Source organism: Amblyomma maculatum, chromosome 9 (assembly GCF_055883805.1).
Source record: "Amblyomma maculatum isolate TAMU_Amacu chromosome 9, ASM5588380v1, whole genome shotgun sequence".
Classification (NCBI taxonomy): domain Eukaryota; kingdom Metazoa; phylum Arthropoda; class Arachnida; order Ixodida; family Ixodidae; genus Amblyomma; species Amblyomma maculatum.
In genome coordinates this window covers 63,915,001-63,928,027 of record NC_139352.1, presented here as the reverse complement: position 1 = coordinate 63,928,027, position 13,027 = coordinate 63,915,001, and the positions used below count along the sequence as shown (strand labels likewise).

Genomic DNA, 13,027 nt, shown 5'->3' with positions numbered 1-13,027 from the left:
GTTTAGCTAAGACATTCAACTGACTTGAATACGACTGTATGAACTTCTTTGGCAAAGAATAGGTTCCAGCAGGAACATATACTTATTATGTATAAAAAGATTAGTACATAATATGCATGGAGTTCAGCAATCTCAGGGCTGCAAGTGATTGCGAACGCTGCATAAGTTTACCAGATGAGCTTACCAAGTGCCGTTGCATGCATGAAATCAAAGACAACATTTTTAAATCAAGACGAGAGGTACGCCGCTATATTAACATCTTAGACGTGAAACACGAAGCACTTTTCGACAAGATTTGGAAAGGTTGCATTTGGAAAGATATGCTTGGCACTAGAAAAACATTCCAAAAAAGAATGTTTCTAGTACGAGTTGAAGCAGTCATAATGCGTTACGTTGTTTCAAGTATACATTTGTGGTTTATTTTATGATGTTTAATGCCCCATAGCGACTCAGACGATGAGGAAGGCCGTAGTGGAAAGCCGGCCGAAAATTTGGGCCACCCTGGGTCCCGAAGCGTGCACTGACAACACACTGCATATGGATGCGTTGCTTTTCGCATTCACCGAAAAACAGCCGCCCTGGCCTCGGGTTTAAACCCGAGTATTTGGGTTCAGAAATCGACAGCCATAGTCACTGAGCCACAATCAGTGCTTATTAATGAGCGAAATATAGGTGCTGAACAAATTAGGTAAAGCAGGCGAGAAAAAAACACAACAGCACATGCATCGCAGTCTATTAATATGATTGGACAGAAAAGCACGCCCGTGACACACATGGCCCCCTTCAGACGAGAATAGAGAGTTTTAGCTTACCGTGATCCGCGATCCGCTACCATGATCCGCCACCGCGTGTTCCAATGCGCATGCCCAGACCCCCCTTTACACCGACAGGTGGCGCCACATACTGGATGTCAGCAATGGAGATGACGCATGTGTTGTATGTTAAAACTCCAGTGAAACAATTGCCCCTATTATACTCGAATGTAATGGTATCCATCCGGAAGTTGGTGCAGGTGCAATCATTGTTCCTGAAGCTCTGGGGTTTAGAGATAACAGTGGCCGGGTGAATAAACCGGCGGTGGAAACTAGCAAAAAACGACTGGAAGATTGGTGGATTAAAAGCAGAGAAGTGACATAATGTTAGTAATGTAGGAACAAAATTTAGTAAATAGAATGATGGTTTAGTTAACCATTCTAAATCAATAATTAAGATATAGGGAGAAAAATGAGCATGATAGCTACTGCTACCACCCCGTTTCAAAGGGGACGCTCCTATATTCCTTCCATCCGGCACACAGACCTGCCTCGTCGGGACCAATAAGCTTGAGCGCCTCGCCCGCGTGCGGTAGAGAGTCACGGTAGCGGATCGCGAATCCCGGTAAGCAAAATTTCTCTAATGACAAGGCACGCGCGCCGCTGCGCCAGTAGATGCCATGCCGATGCCTCCTTTATAACTATCAAGAAGTTACAAAGACGTTTGTGGCGTGAAAGCGTAGAGTAGGCTTTGACTGCGTGCGCACACATATGCACGTGTCTCTTAAATTGTTTCGGTTAAAACCAAAATACTTGAAGAGCTTGGCTCAAATTTCGCTTTGCCAAGTGTCATGATCGTCCACATCTTTAGGTGATCGAAAGCTACTCCAGAAGCCCGATAACCGCAACTGTATTACTTAAAACTTTCAAAATTTGTTACAATTTTATATTTCCATCAATAAAGGGCAGATTACAAGAGCGCAATAGCTTCCCGGTGTTTGCTTTATGCACTAAATGTTTAGCCTAGGGTGTAATTATTTCAACAAATGCAGCTGCTGCACACTCTCACCTCTCTCCCTTTAAGGGCCATTCTTCGTCAAGTCGTCGTACGAAGTGAACCCACAGACGAGCGGTGGTGTTGCCGACGGCGCTCCATCAACGAAAGAAACAACCTGACGGCACACCTTCAGCGATTCGAGCTAAGTCTGCAGCATCTTCATCGGGGCTACAGCGTCGTGGTAATGACAGGCCACCGAAAAACAGTGTGGCCGTACAGGAGCCGTTTATCAAGTGTGTCGCGTTCCACTTTCGAAATACTTATCAAGAGTTCGAAAATATATTTCAGTACTGCGTGCACGTTTTAACGCAGAGTTGTATAACGTCTTCGTTCACGTCGAAAGACCGAAAGAAACGCATGAAGTACCCATTTTGTGGAATCATCACAAATGCAAAAAATATAAAAAAGGCCGCTAGGCTTATCTTACTGACTCAAAAATAAAATCAGTGAATCGAGGGGTATCGCCACGATAATGCCTGATTAGGAAGTAAGGAATCGACATAGCACACAAAGTAGGATAGGTGATAGATAGTCCCACAAGCCTGACAAACATTTTCCACATTCCCTTCATTATTTTTAGGCACATATATAAGTGCTCAACATTGAGATGACGTGATTCTACATTGCAGCTACCGAGAAGTACAGATGGCCGGCAGCAGTGGGACGGACGGCTTGGCCACCAAGTTTTATGGCTTCGGGGACTTCCTGGACGCGAACACCGTCCACTTCGTAGGTGGTCGTCCCTTCGCTCACATCTGCGTGTCCTGCGGTGTCCTGAGCTGCTGCGTCAAGATGGCGAAGTGCTTGCACACATTCTGCCTGAAATGCTCCACGAAGATCGAGCTACTGGACGCAGTCTGCCCACTCGACGGCAAGAAGGCGTCATTGAGATGCTCTGGTGTTCATCACCTAGACCTTTCTGGAATTGCCCAATTCATAGTACGCTGCCTCAATGCGCCACGTGGGTGCACTTTCGAAGGAAGGCTTGGCGACTTGGAAGAGCACGTCCTCAAACGGTGCGCGTTTAAATTGGTCACCTGTCGGAAGTGCGGTAAGCAGATGCTTCCGGTGCAGCTCGCGAATCATAGGCCATCGTGCCCTGGTAAAGGAACGGCCACTCCAGGAGGGACCCCCAGGCCGGAGCAATCCCCAGGAAAGTCAACATCAGGTGGGAAAACGCCCGTAAAAGAATGCATGCGGAACACGCTCAAAAGTTCGGCAATTACATCTCGTCCTATTGGAGGCCTAGCCAAGCTGACCTCGCCGAAAGAAGTGCCCCACGCGGAAGGTCCTGATGCCCCCACTGCAGGTACCACTGAGAAAACTCCCTTTGTTAAGCCGAAGCAGCCGTTTACTGTTGCCCACGCCGTCGTCAAACTCCCTGAACACCTGAGTTTTCTAGAAGGAAGTTCTGAATTCGAGTCAACTGATGAGGAGGCGGAGTCTCCTGCTTCCTGGAAGAGTACCGACGGAGCTAGACCCGCAACGGACAAAGGCCAGTGTGCCGAGGGTGGCGTCAAGCCTAAAGATCAGAAAAAAGATACAAAACGCCGTAAGTCTCCCTCCAGACCCAGCGCAGGGGGCCAGGCGCACAAACATGCATCAAAAGATTCGAAAGCCGCATTGAAAGAAGCCTTATTCCGTCCAGTGCGGCCGTCGGCGCCAGAATTGGACTCAGCAAGAGCCGCAGTTCAAGAAATGATGTCCTCGATAACGGAAGCACTGAAGAACATCACGGCAGATATGACGTGCTCATCGAAACCCGCCAGAAAAGGCGCGAAGAAAGACAAAGCCGCAAAGAAGCAGCAAAAAGAAACTGGTGCCTCTCGGGATCCATGCTCCACCAGCAAAGACGATTCCGATTCCTGCGTTACGCCCTACCCGAATGTCGAAGATCGCGGCCATCCCGTCACCAGAATGTCTAGTGACGACCGCAGCTGTCTGTCTGACAGCTCACCCCGCCCGCAGGAGCACCACGGTGAGGAGGAAGAACTCTAGAAAGAGGAACAACAGTGAGGACAGCTCAGTACCGCGACCGCTGGCGGTGGTACTTCAGGAGAACAAGCAGCTTCCGGAAGCTGATTTAGGAGTTATTGATCAAGACATGACGGCGCACGTATCTCAATGTAAGTTTCAGTGCTGTTGCCTGTTCGTTGTTTCTGAACAAGGACCAAAGAGAAGGAAAGTGTTTTGGACAGTGCTCTAAAAGGAAACAGATTCAGGACAGTCTCCTATATATTTTCCGTTCTTTGCCAAGTCATGAACGTTTTAAGTCTGCAGAGAAGACGCTAATGGTGGACCACAATGTATCGTACACTGATACTTGCTCCGTACGGCCTGGCAAGTCCGAGCTCTCGCTACGCCTCACTGGGGCTGTTCTCATGGAACTACGAGGACGTCTGCAGACAGGTGTTTGACGTGAGGATATTTTTCACAGTCCATCATCCCTGGCAAGACGTCATGACCATACCAACAAAGCGTCGTCTTTTGAGCTCTGTGGCTACTATCGCAATCCACGAGCTGCAGCTTCTTATCCGGATTCATTGCGTTATTCAAGAATTCGAGTGTTTCAGTAGCGGCGCTGTGACTAATGAATGCCACCGGCTGAACACTGTTGTCGCGTTGTCGTGGTGCTTGTTTTATGGCCTCAGAAGTTGTGCTTGTGTAAAGTTATTTCTGTTTGATGAGACACAGGAAAGCCAGAATGGCAATTTTATGACAATTACGGTTGATGACCGAAATTTTTTCTATTGACGCGCTCATTTTTGAGAATAAAGCTTCGAATGAACTGAAAAGTTTTTGTTTTGTCCTATGTCTTCCCCGTCTTTCTGAATATAAAAATAACTATTTACAGCTTACTAGTGGTAAAGGTAGTATCATATGCGTAATCCTTAACAAGCAACACATATACGAATGCTACCGTCCGTGTTATTGGCGTAGTGTGTTTACTACCACAATCGTGCACATATGGATTGCAGAGATTATTGTAGGTAAAATGAAGCTCCTAGTTTTCTTTTTAAACGTTATGTGCGATGTATACCTCTCTCAGCACTGTACTATGTGAATTGCTCTGAAATGTGAGTAGACGAAGGTGTGCTGCTACCATGTCTGTATCGGTGGAGCCTTCCACCAAGAACCAAGCTCATACTAATGAACCTTGATTCGGTAGGCAATGAAAATCCCTGGCACAGATATTAGCGCTGAACAATGACACTTTTCCAGACGATCACAACCTCGGTTGTCGTGTCCATAATTTCACCCAAAGTAGTTCTAATTCCGTATGCTCCAAGAGTATTATGAAAAGTTGAAAGCTTGACGCAAGCTCGTCAGGTCGGGGGAAAACATATCGACGCGCGAAACTAGAACACCGTAAAAAAAAAAAAAATCTTTTCAATGCCATGTCAAGAATACTATGTGTATACGATATGTGCGGTGTCAAATTTGCGGTGAGCATTTGGGAAGCATAGGACCGCTGTCGTATTCAGCGTGACCAGAAAAGAGTGGAGAATGGAATACAAAGTTAAGATTGGTGAACATTTCTTCAGTAATGTTTTAAATTGTCTGTCGTGCACTTCAGAGAGCAAACACTGAAGGGGAAAAAGCCTTTTCGGGTGTGGCATAGTGTCTAGGTTTATAAAAAATATCTGCCCGCGTCCGCTTCGTCTGACAAAGGCAGAGTCAGCGCAGTGCTGTTGCCTAAACACTGCGATGCATGCGATAAAAAAAAATTGGCAGTGGCTTAGCTCTGCTATGCCTGGAATAAGTAGCGCAAAGCATGCGCTGTAGCGCGGCGCAACTGTCCTAAAAAGACAGTTCCGGCTGAAGGTCACGCGTCGGAGAGGAGCGCACGCCGGCGGCGGCGGCGAGGAGCGCACACCGGCTGTGGCGATGAGGCGACGCACCTGCGCCGCTCGTGACGTCATGCGGCACTCACGCATGCGCATAACGGGCGGCGCACACACGCGCGAAACTCTGCTCTGACCCGCGTAGTGTAGCTTTACGCTATAAAAATCACTTCGATAGAGCTGCTGTACTGGAACTTGAAGCTAACTCGCGCAGGAGGTTTCTACTCGAGTCGTGGCGCATTCTGCAGGCGTGGGGGAATGCTAATCGCTCCCTGGGGACTCTTTTTTCTTCTTGCATACACTGTTTGGTTTGGTTGGTTTGGTTTCTGGGGTTTAACGTCCCAAAGCGACTCAGGCTATGAGAGACGCCGTAGTGGAGGACTCCGGAAGGTTTGAACACGTGGGGTTCTTTAACGTGCACTAACATCGCACAGCACACGGACGCCGCTCCGTTTCGCCTCCATCGAAACGCAGCCGCCAAGGCCGGGATTCGATCCCGCTTTCTTGGGCACAGTAGTCGAACGCCGTAACCGCTGCGCCACCCCGGCGGGGCTATTATACACTGTTTGCGTCCACTGACCCAGGTGTCCTCCCCACGATGGCTTAAGAAACCAAGCTGCGCCTCACCCGTATATTCCCACCATGATGAAGGAATCAAGTCGGTTTCGAAACGTCGTGTTTTTCCTAAAATAACCCGGTTGACGTTCTCTTAAAAATCTACATTTTATGTTTCTGCAGAACTTAGAACATTTATTCTTGCTTTATTTTTTATATTCGGGATCACAATAACTTCATCTCGTGTATTGCCTTCCGCACTGCACTAGCATATTTTTGATTTTGTACTTATTAAAATCGCCTCCGCAAATATAGGGTTTAAAAGCTACTGAATATATGCGCTGAATTGCACTAACTCTTGCAGTTCACGCCGTCTTCATTAACTTATAGATATCTTAATTACGACAAGCCTCTGTGGCTTGAGCTGTCCTGCTCATTAGATGAAAACATTTATAGAATATAAAGACCAGTACTATTATTATTATTATTATTATTATTATTATTATTATTATTATTATTATTATTATTATTATTATTATTATAAAGAAAGGCGCAGTATCTCTCACACTTGTTCTGTGGACACCTGAACCGCGAGAAAGCGTGTTGTTTTTCTTTTTTGTCCCTTGCTGCTGTCGTCCCCGCAATGCCTCATATAACACCTCGTGGCAAATACAACATTGAAACGGTGCCATGTAACGGTTGAACTGGCCACGAGAGCCGTGTTGGCATGAGTGGTAGTCTGGAGCTGCGTTTGAGGGGTTGCGATGAGTATATTGGCTTAATTTGGTAGCTAATCAGACACTATGTGCTTCCGTTCCGAATAATAATAAATTGGCAATGTTCTCACGTTCATTGACGCTTTTATCAGGTGTTGTATCTGGCGAGGACTGCTTGCACGCACACGAAATCTGCACTTGGCAGCAGCAGGGGCGGCGGAGGCACATCGTCCGACACGTGCGCTTGATTTCGTTGCCGGTTAGAAACACTTTGCACTGTGTACAAGGCTGCCCTAGTTTCTGCCTCTGTATTTTGTTTTCCTGTTCCGTTTTTCAGCATGGCGGAATTCACACGGTTCCGCGACGAACCGCGAAAAGAAATGAATAAATTCAAAGGCAACCTTGAGCGCGAGATGAGGAGAGAGATTAGAGTTCTTAAAGCAAGCTTGTAGTTCTTCAACAATGATCTTGAAGAGCTAAAGGAAGAAAAAACAACTTCTAAGTGATAACGAAGCTCTGAAAGAGGCTATTGAAGAACTGCTCAATGAGTGTGACGTGCTAAAAAAGAAAAGTTCACACCATGAGCTGCGCATGACTGCATCAGAGCAGTACTCAAGAACATGTAATCTAGAGATAAAGGGCATAGAAAAAGCGACCGATGAAGATCTTACGAAGACATTGAATCGAATCGGCGAACTGATACTTGAACTGATAACCGAAACAGACATTGAAGTGTGCCATATCGGATCCCGGGAAAGGATTCAAATGCAGTTCCTTACATAATTGTGCAGTTTAAGCGTGACTCAGTGCTTCAGAAAGCAAAGAAAATGAGGATTACTATGGAAGATTGGAACCAAAACACCAGTATACATAAATGAGAATATTTGCCTGTTCTCAAAGCCCTGTTGAGCAGAGCTGTACAACAAAAGAAGGCCGCAGGCTGCAGCTTTGTTTGGACGGTTGGTGGGAAAATTCTGGCAAGAAAGGAGGAATTATCGTCTATAGTGCGCATTCGAGATGAACTGGGCCTGGCGAAAATTGCATAAGTAAGGACATCAGATGCTTCCTCGTTTCGACATGGCAGTTTCACCCCTTGACGTAAATTGAGTAAAATGCTCTTACACTGACATATATTTAACTTGTTTTCATCTAAACATTCGGTCTGCAAGGCATAAAAAAAGATGAACTGTGCCTTTTTCTCGATGAGTTTAGTTTTGAATTCGATGCTATATACTTTTGACTGAAACTTGGTACAGACGGTCAGTTGCACAGTCAGTGAAACGTAAAAGCGGAAAAATAATGAATACATTTGGACCAATGTGAACCCCCTTAACCTAACCCACGAAATCGCAGTCAATGGTCAAATTAAATTTTTAGTTTTCTGCTCCGTTTAATGGTGATGGTGTCTTGTGGGGCTATGAACCGGACGTCAACAAAACACTTCTGCCTTTACGCTCGGCCTCCTCGAAGTTGGTTAAACAAGCTATTACCACGCCGGGCTAGCTCTCGACAAAACTTATCCGCATCTCATTCCTGAAACGTTCAACCATTAAACCGAAAGGCTGATGAGTATCGAATACTCACTTCACTTGCTGCCCTCTGTCGCAGAAGTCCTACTCAAAAAGATGCGCACAGAGGTAAATACGTGAGAGGCCCAAGCGCAGTGCATACGCAGTAAGTAGCTGTGACACCTTAAGTTCATACGCTGGCACACAACCTGAAAAAATTAGCTGTGGTGTAGCTCTCGTTAACCCTAGTTGAATTGCGAAAGCAACGGCGGAAGCTTCTTTTGCCCGCTACATTATTCCATCACGCCCTATCAGTGTAAGGGGCTCCATTATTGGGGACACTTAAGCTCATCCTTTAAGGGTACGACGCGATAGCGTAAGCTACCAGCCCACATATAAAGTCACGCTTCAACCAAGCCGTATGGACGTGGCTGCGTGTCGTAGGGGTAACGAGAATGCAAACGGTTCTGGCAGGCTGTTTCTGATATCACCCACCCATGTGAAAGGAGCGACCCGAGTTGGCAGCTTCTGCCCGTGGCATAGGGGTAACGTGAATTCAAATGTCATGACAGGCTGATTTTTTTTTTTATCAGGAGACCGCAGCTACGCCTCTTCACGGCGTATCTGCGACCACCCGAGGTCTCGCTTTAGCTGTCGCAGAGTTGATTTCGCAACAAAAGGTAGCCCTGTGCTACGACGTGAAAGTCATCTTCTCTGATCCTAAGTAGTTGTCAGATCTATAAGAATGAATCAAAGAAGCACATGCGGCCTTTTGGATCACGCGCAGAAGGAGTGTTATACTTAAATCTTTCAAGCACCGGAAAAATCTATGCTGGTGAAACTGTGAGATGTGTGAGTGATCATCCAAAGGACGTGAAAAATCTCCGCAAGGGAAATAATTTTGAAAGATATCTGGCTAGCCACTGCGTGCCTAGCAAGGACTGTTCCCCCGATCTTCAGGGCACCTTTATTAGCAGAAAGGGCAAAGAACGTGTAACGCGAGAAATCTTACGCAGGAGTACTTATGTACATGGTCTGGGAAAGCGTGTGCCACTTCCGTCTCTATCTCGCTCTCTAGCAGTTTACCTATTTGCACGTGCGTTGAAGACAACCAGGGTCCGTACAGAGTGTACCGCTGTGTACGCAAGTAAACAGAGCATGCAATTTCCTTCAAAAAATTTTCATGCGTTGCATGTTTGAAACTGGCATTCGTGGTATGTGTGAACCAGTAGTAGACGCCAATAACCTTTGGCTTTGACAAATATTGTTTTTTTTTTAATCATTAGTGCAGAAGACGCGATTTCATTTTAAACGGAAAAGCATGCTCCGTTTACTTCTGTCCGCACCTGTACACATACGTCAATCACTCACAACAAAAGTTGTTGGAAGCTTAGCGCCGCCCTTGTCATCTCGTCTCATTCTTTGTGTTCTTTTGTGCCACCATCTTTTTCAAAAATGTACCAATATGCCAAATTATCATTTTACTCTTGCATCAAAGACTGACGGCATCGTTTTGAATATTTGCAACCGCTTACGAAGCTTGACGGATTGTTCTTGGGCAGCGTTACTGTTTTGAATTGTTCAAGCGTATCCGTGTCCAAATCTTATTTCATGAAGATTTATCTGAATAACAGTGACTTTTGACTGAAGCACAAGGTATGCATAATTTCGCAGTTCCAGTTGCATTGTTACGTATACGCTTGACGTTAATGCGTTATCATAGTCAATGATGTCGATGACAAAAAGCCCATATGTACTATCCCCCCCCCCCACACACAGACACGCAAGCTCGTACACATGCAGGTACACACAAGGAAGCACGCACGCACGCACGCAAGCGCGCGCACACACACGCGTGCATGCACGCACACGCACCAGAAGGCAACCATGTACGTTCATGGGGTTCTAAACTGATGTTGCGAGATAGGAGCCGGATGCGAAAACGAGGTCAAGAGCGGCCATGGACAAAAATTAGGGCAGATTACACTCTCGTGTAAGACTGATGACACAGCGATGCTTTTTGCGCTTGGTTCGACTAAGTTGTGTGGGATTATACTTTGAAACTCGTCATTTCTGTCTATTGCTGTCGTCGCCGAAATGTGAGATACTGCGCCTTTCCTGTAAACCAATTTGAAGCGCCGCTCATTCTTGCTTTACTGCGTTTGCGTCTGTATGCTACGTGGTGCGACGTTCAGTTAGCGCCAAATGTGAGGCGCGCCAATAAAATGTCGGCCAAGTTTATTATTTCGATATGATCAGTAAGGCAACTGCGTATAAATGTCAAAGTTAGGCCAAAGGTTCCCAGAGACTCCAGTTAGGAAAAAAGAACGGTGTTGTTAATTGGCAAGTCGCAGCACGGATGCGTGGATCGGATGCCCGGCGTGATGAGCTTCTTATATGCGGGAATCGCACGGTGAAGTCAACGGTCATGACCGGACGTGAAGTCATTGCTGCAAATACAGCCAGCTGGACAAGATAGATAGAACAACCTACGGCTTAACAGCATCGCTGTTAAAAAAGGAATACGATTGCAAGAAACAAGTATACTACTACTAGATAACCAAGAATATCAGTTTCGACCAGGATGTGGTCACGGCAAGAGATAGGGGCACCATAGGGCGACTAGATAGACAATAATTCACCCAAACGACGCCTTACTCAAGATACGTATCCTAATATTTACAAAAAAAGTAGATTGCGGACGGCTTTTGTTACTGAAACGATAAGGATGAGTCATGAAAAACAGGAGGAGGGGAAGGTTGAAAGCAAACTGCACGCAGCTAGTAGTCCGGCGAGAGTAATCGTCTTTTCCCTTTTCATACAAGCATATACATATACATGCAGCACCGAAGGAGTGGGGACATTTTAAACCGCACCCATCGCCATGCACAGGCGAATGACAGCACTTGGCATGGACGGCTTCGACATCGCGTTGTGCGGTTTCGGCGAGTTCATGGACGGCAAATCCGTTCATTTCGCCAGGTCTCCTCCCATGCGGAATGTGTGCGTGTCCTGCGGCATCATGCACAACAGCATCAAGTTATCGAACTGCTCTCACGCCTCCTGTTTCACTTGCAGAGAGAGGATTTTGAAGACTGACGCACTTTGCCCGATTTACGGCCAGCTTGTCTCCTTTCAAGAACTGACAGTGAGTAACCTCGACGAATTCGCCAAGACCCAGTACGCTGTGCGCTGCGTCAACGCAATTCACGGATGTCCGCTCGAAGGAAGCCTGGCCGGCCTAGAGCGGCACCTTCTAGAAGATTGTCTTCGAAACACTGTGCGCAGCTGGAAACCTAAGTGCGAGATGACCTCATCGCTGTGGGGGGACCCTAGGGTTATGTGCAGAGCGATCGTTTCAGATTTTTCTGAGCATTCGGCCATCATTAGGAGCAAGGAAAAGGAATGCTTCCTAAAGGGCATCAAATACTTTCCACGAAGTGTTTCTAAGTCTGTCCAAGGTACGGTGAAGTGCACATCAGATAATAGTGGGACTCGCGGAAAATCCAGTGATGACGAAAATGACAGCCCGACGGTACCATCCGCTTCTGTGAAGCTCGAGCGCCCACATATCGGCACCACCGTCGACCGCCTGGCATTCGAGCGGCCCCCTCACCTGATGCCGTTGCATCACACGGAAAGTCTGCAAGCTGATTGGAGTTTGTCGATGGCAGGTCTAGTTTCTGAGGAGAGCAGCGCAGTGAACTCGTCGGACACAGGTGGAAGCGAAGTCGTTTCTGAAGTTGAGTGTCATAGCAGAATGAAGACTTTGATCCTGGCGCATAATAGGCGCGTCAAAAAGCTGACGAGGACCGCATCGAAAGAAGTGTTGATGAACACTGTTTCGTCGAGGGTCATCGGGCGAACGGAAGACTCGGGAAACCTTCTGACATCGCTTTCTGGCGTACCTCAAGACATCTGCGAAACCTCCATAGCAGAAAAGGTGAAGCAAAATGACGGTGGCCGCCGTCTATTCGTGGTTGCAGCTAGACCTATCAAGCGTTCACCTAGGCGCTCCACTGGAACCCGCCTCCAAACACTGAACGAACGCCACACTGATAAGGAAGACTCTGCTGAGCTCACCGCAGCGAGCGTCGCACGCAACGATGACTTATCAAGAAAGTGCGCAGGTATCAGCAGCTCGCAGAACTTGGGCGTTCATGCCCCAGGGACCGCTTCCCAACCAGAAGAGATGTGGCTCTCGTGTGCAGTGAAGACAAAAGAATTAACCGATGCCGCTAATACTGACGTGCGCTTTAACCCCGACACTACCAAAGCGGAGTTCTTGTCCCTTGAAACTCTTGCAGAAATGCGCCGACGTCGTAATATAACTTTCGTATTCTCCAACGTCTCGACACTAAAGACCACTTTCGAGGCCAACAAGAGGGTGGTGATAATGAGTGAAAGGGGCGTCCTTCTCGGCTACACGTTGCGCGCGACAGTCCAGTTTCGTGGACTCGTAGGCCTAACTATGGTTTCGTTTGGTCTCCTCTTCTGCTCGGGCCAGTACGATGATTTGTGCTGCTCCTGGCCGTTCGACATGAACATTGTCCTCGACGTCTTGCATCCCAGGAAGGACCGAAGGAACATGCGA

General features: G+C 47.1%; 1 protein-coding gene across 1 annotated transcript in view; it reads left to right on the top strand.

Annotated features, from left to right (window-relative positions):
• Positions 1-2,454: 2,454 nt before the first annotated feature.
• The window catches only part of LOC146179217 (ATP-binding cassette sub-family C member 4-like), a 91,314-nt gene continuing 80,741 nt past the window's right edge, over positions 2,455-13,027 (top strand). The window contains exon 1 of the mRNA XM_084580147.1: positions 2,455-2,538. Coding sequence (XP_084436273.1) covers positions 2,455-2,538 — 84 coding nt within the window. The remainder of the gene's footprint in view (positions 2,539-13,027) is intronic.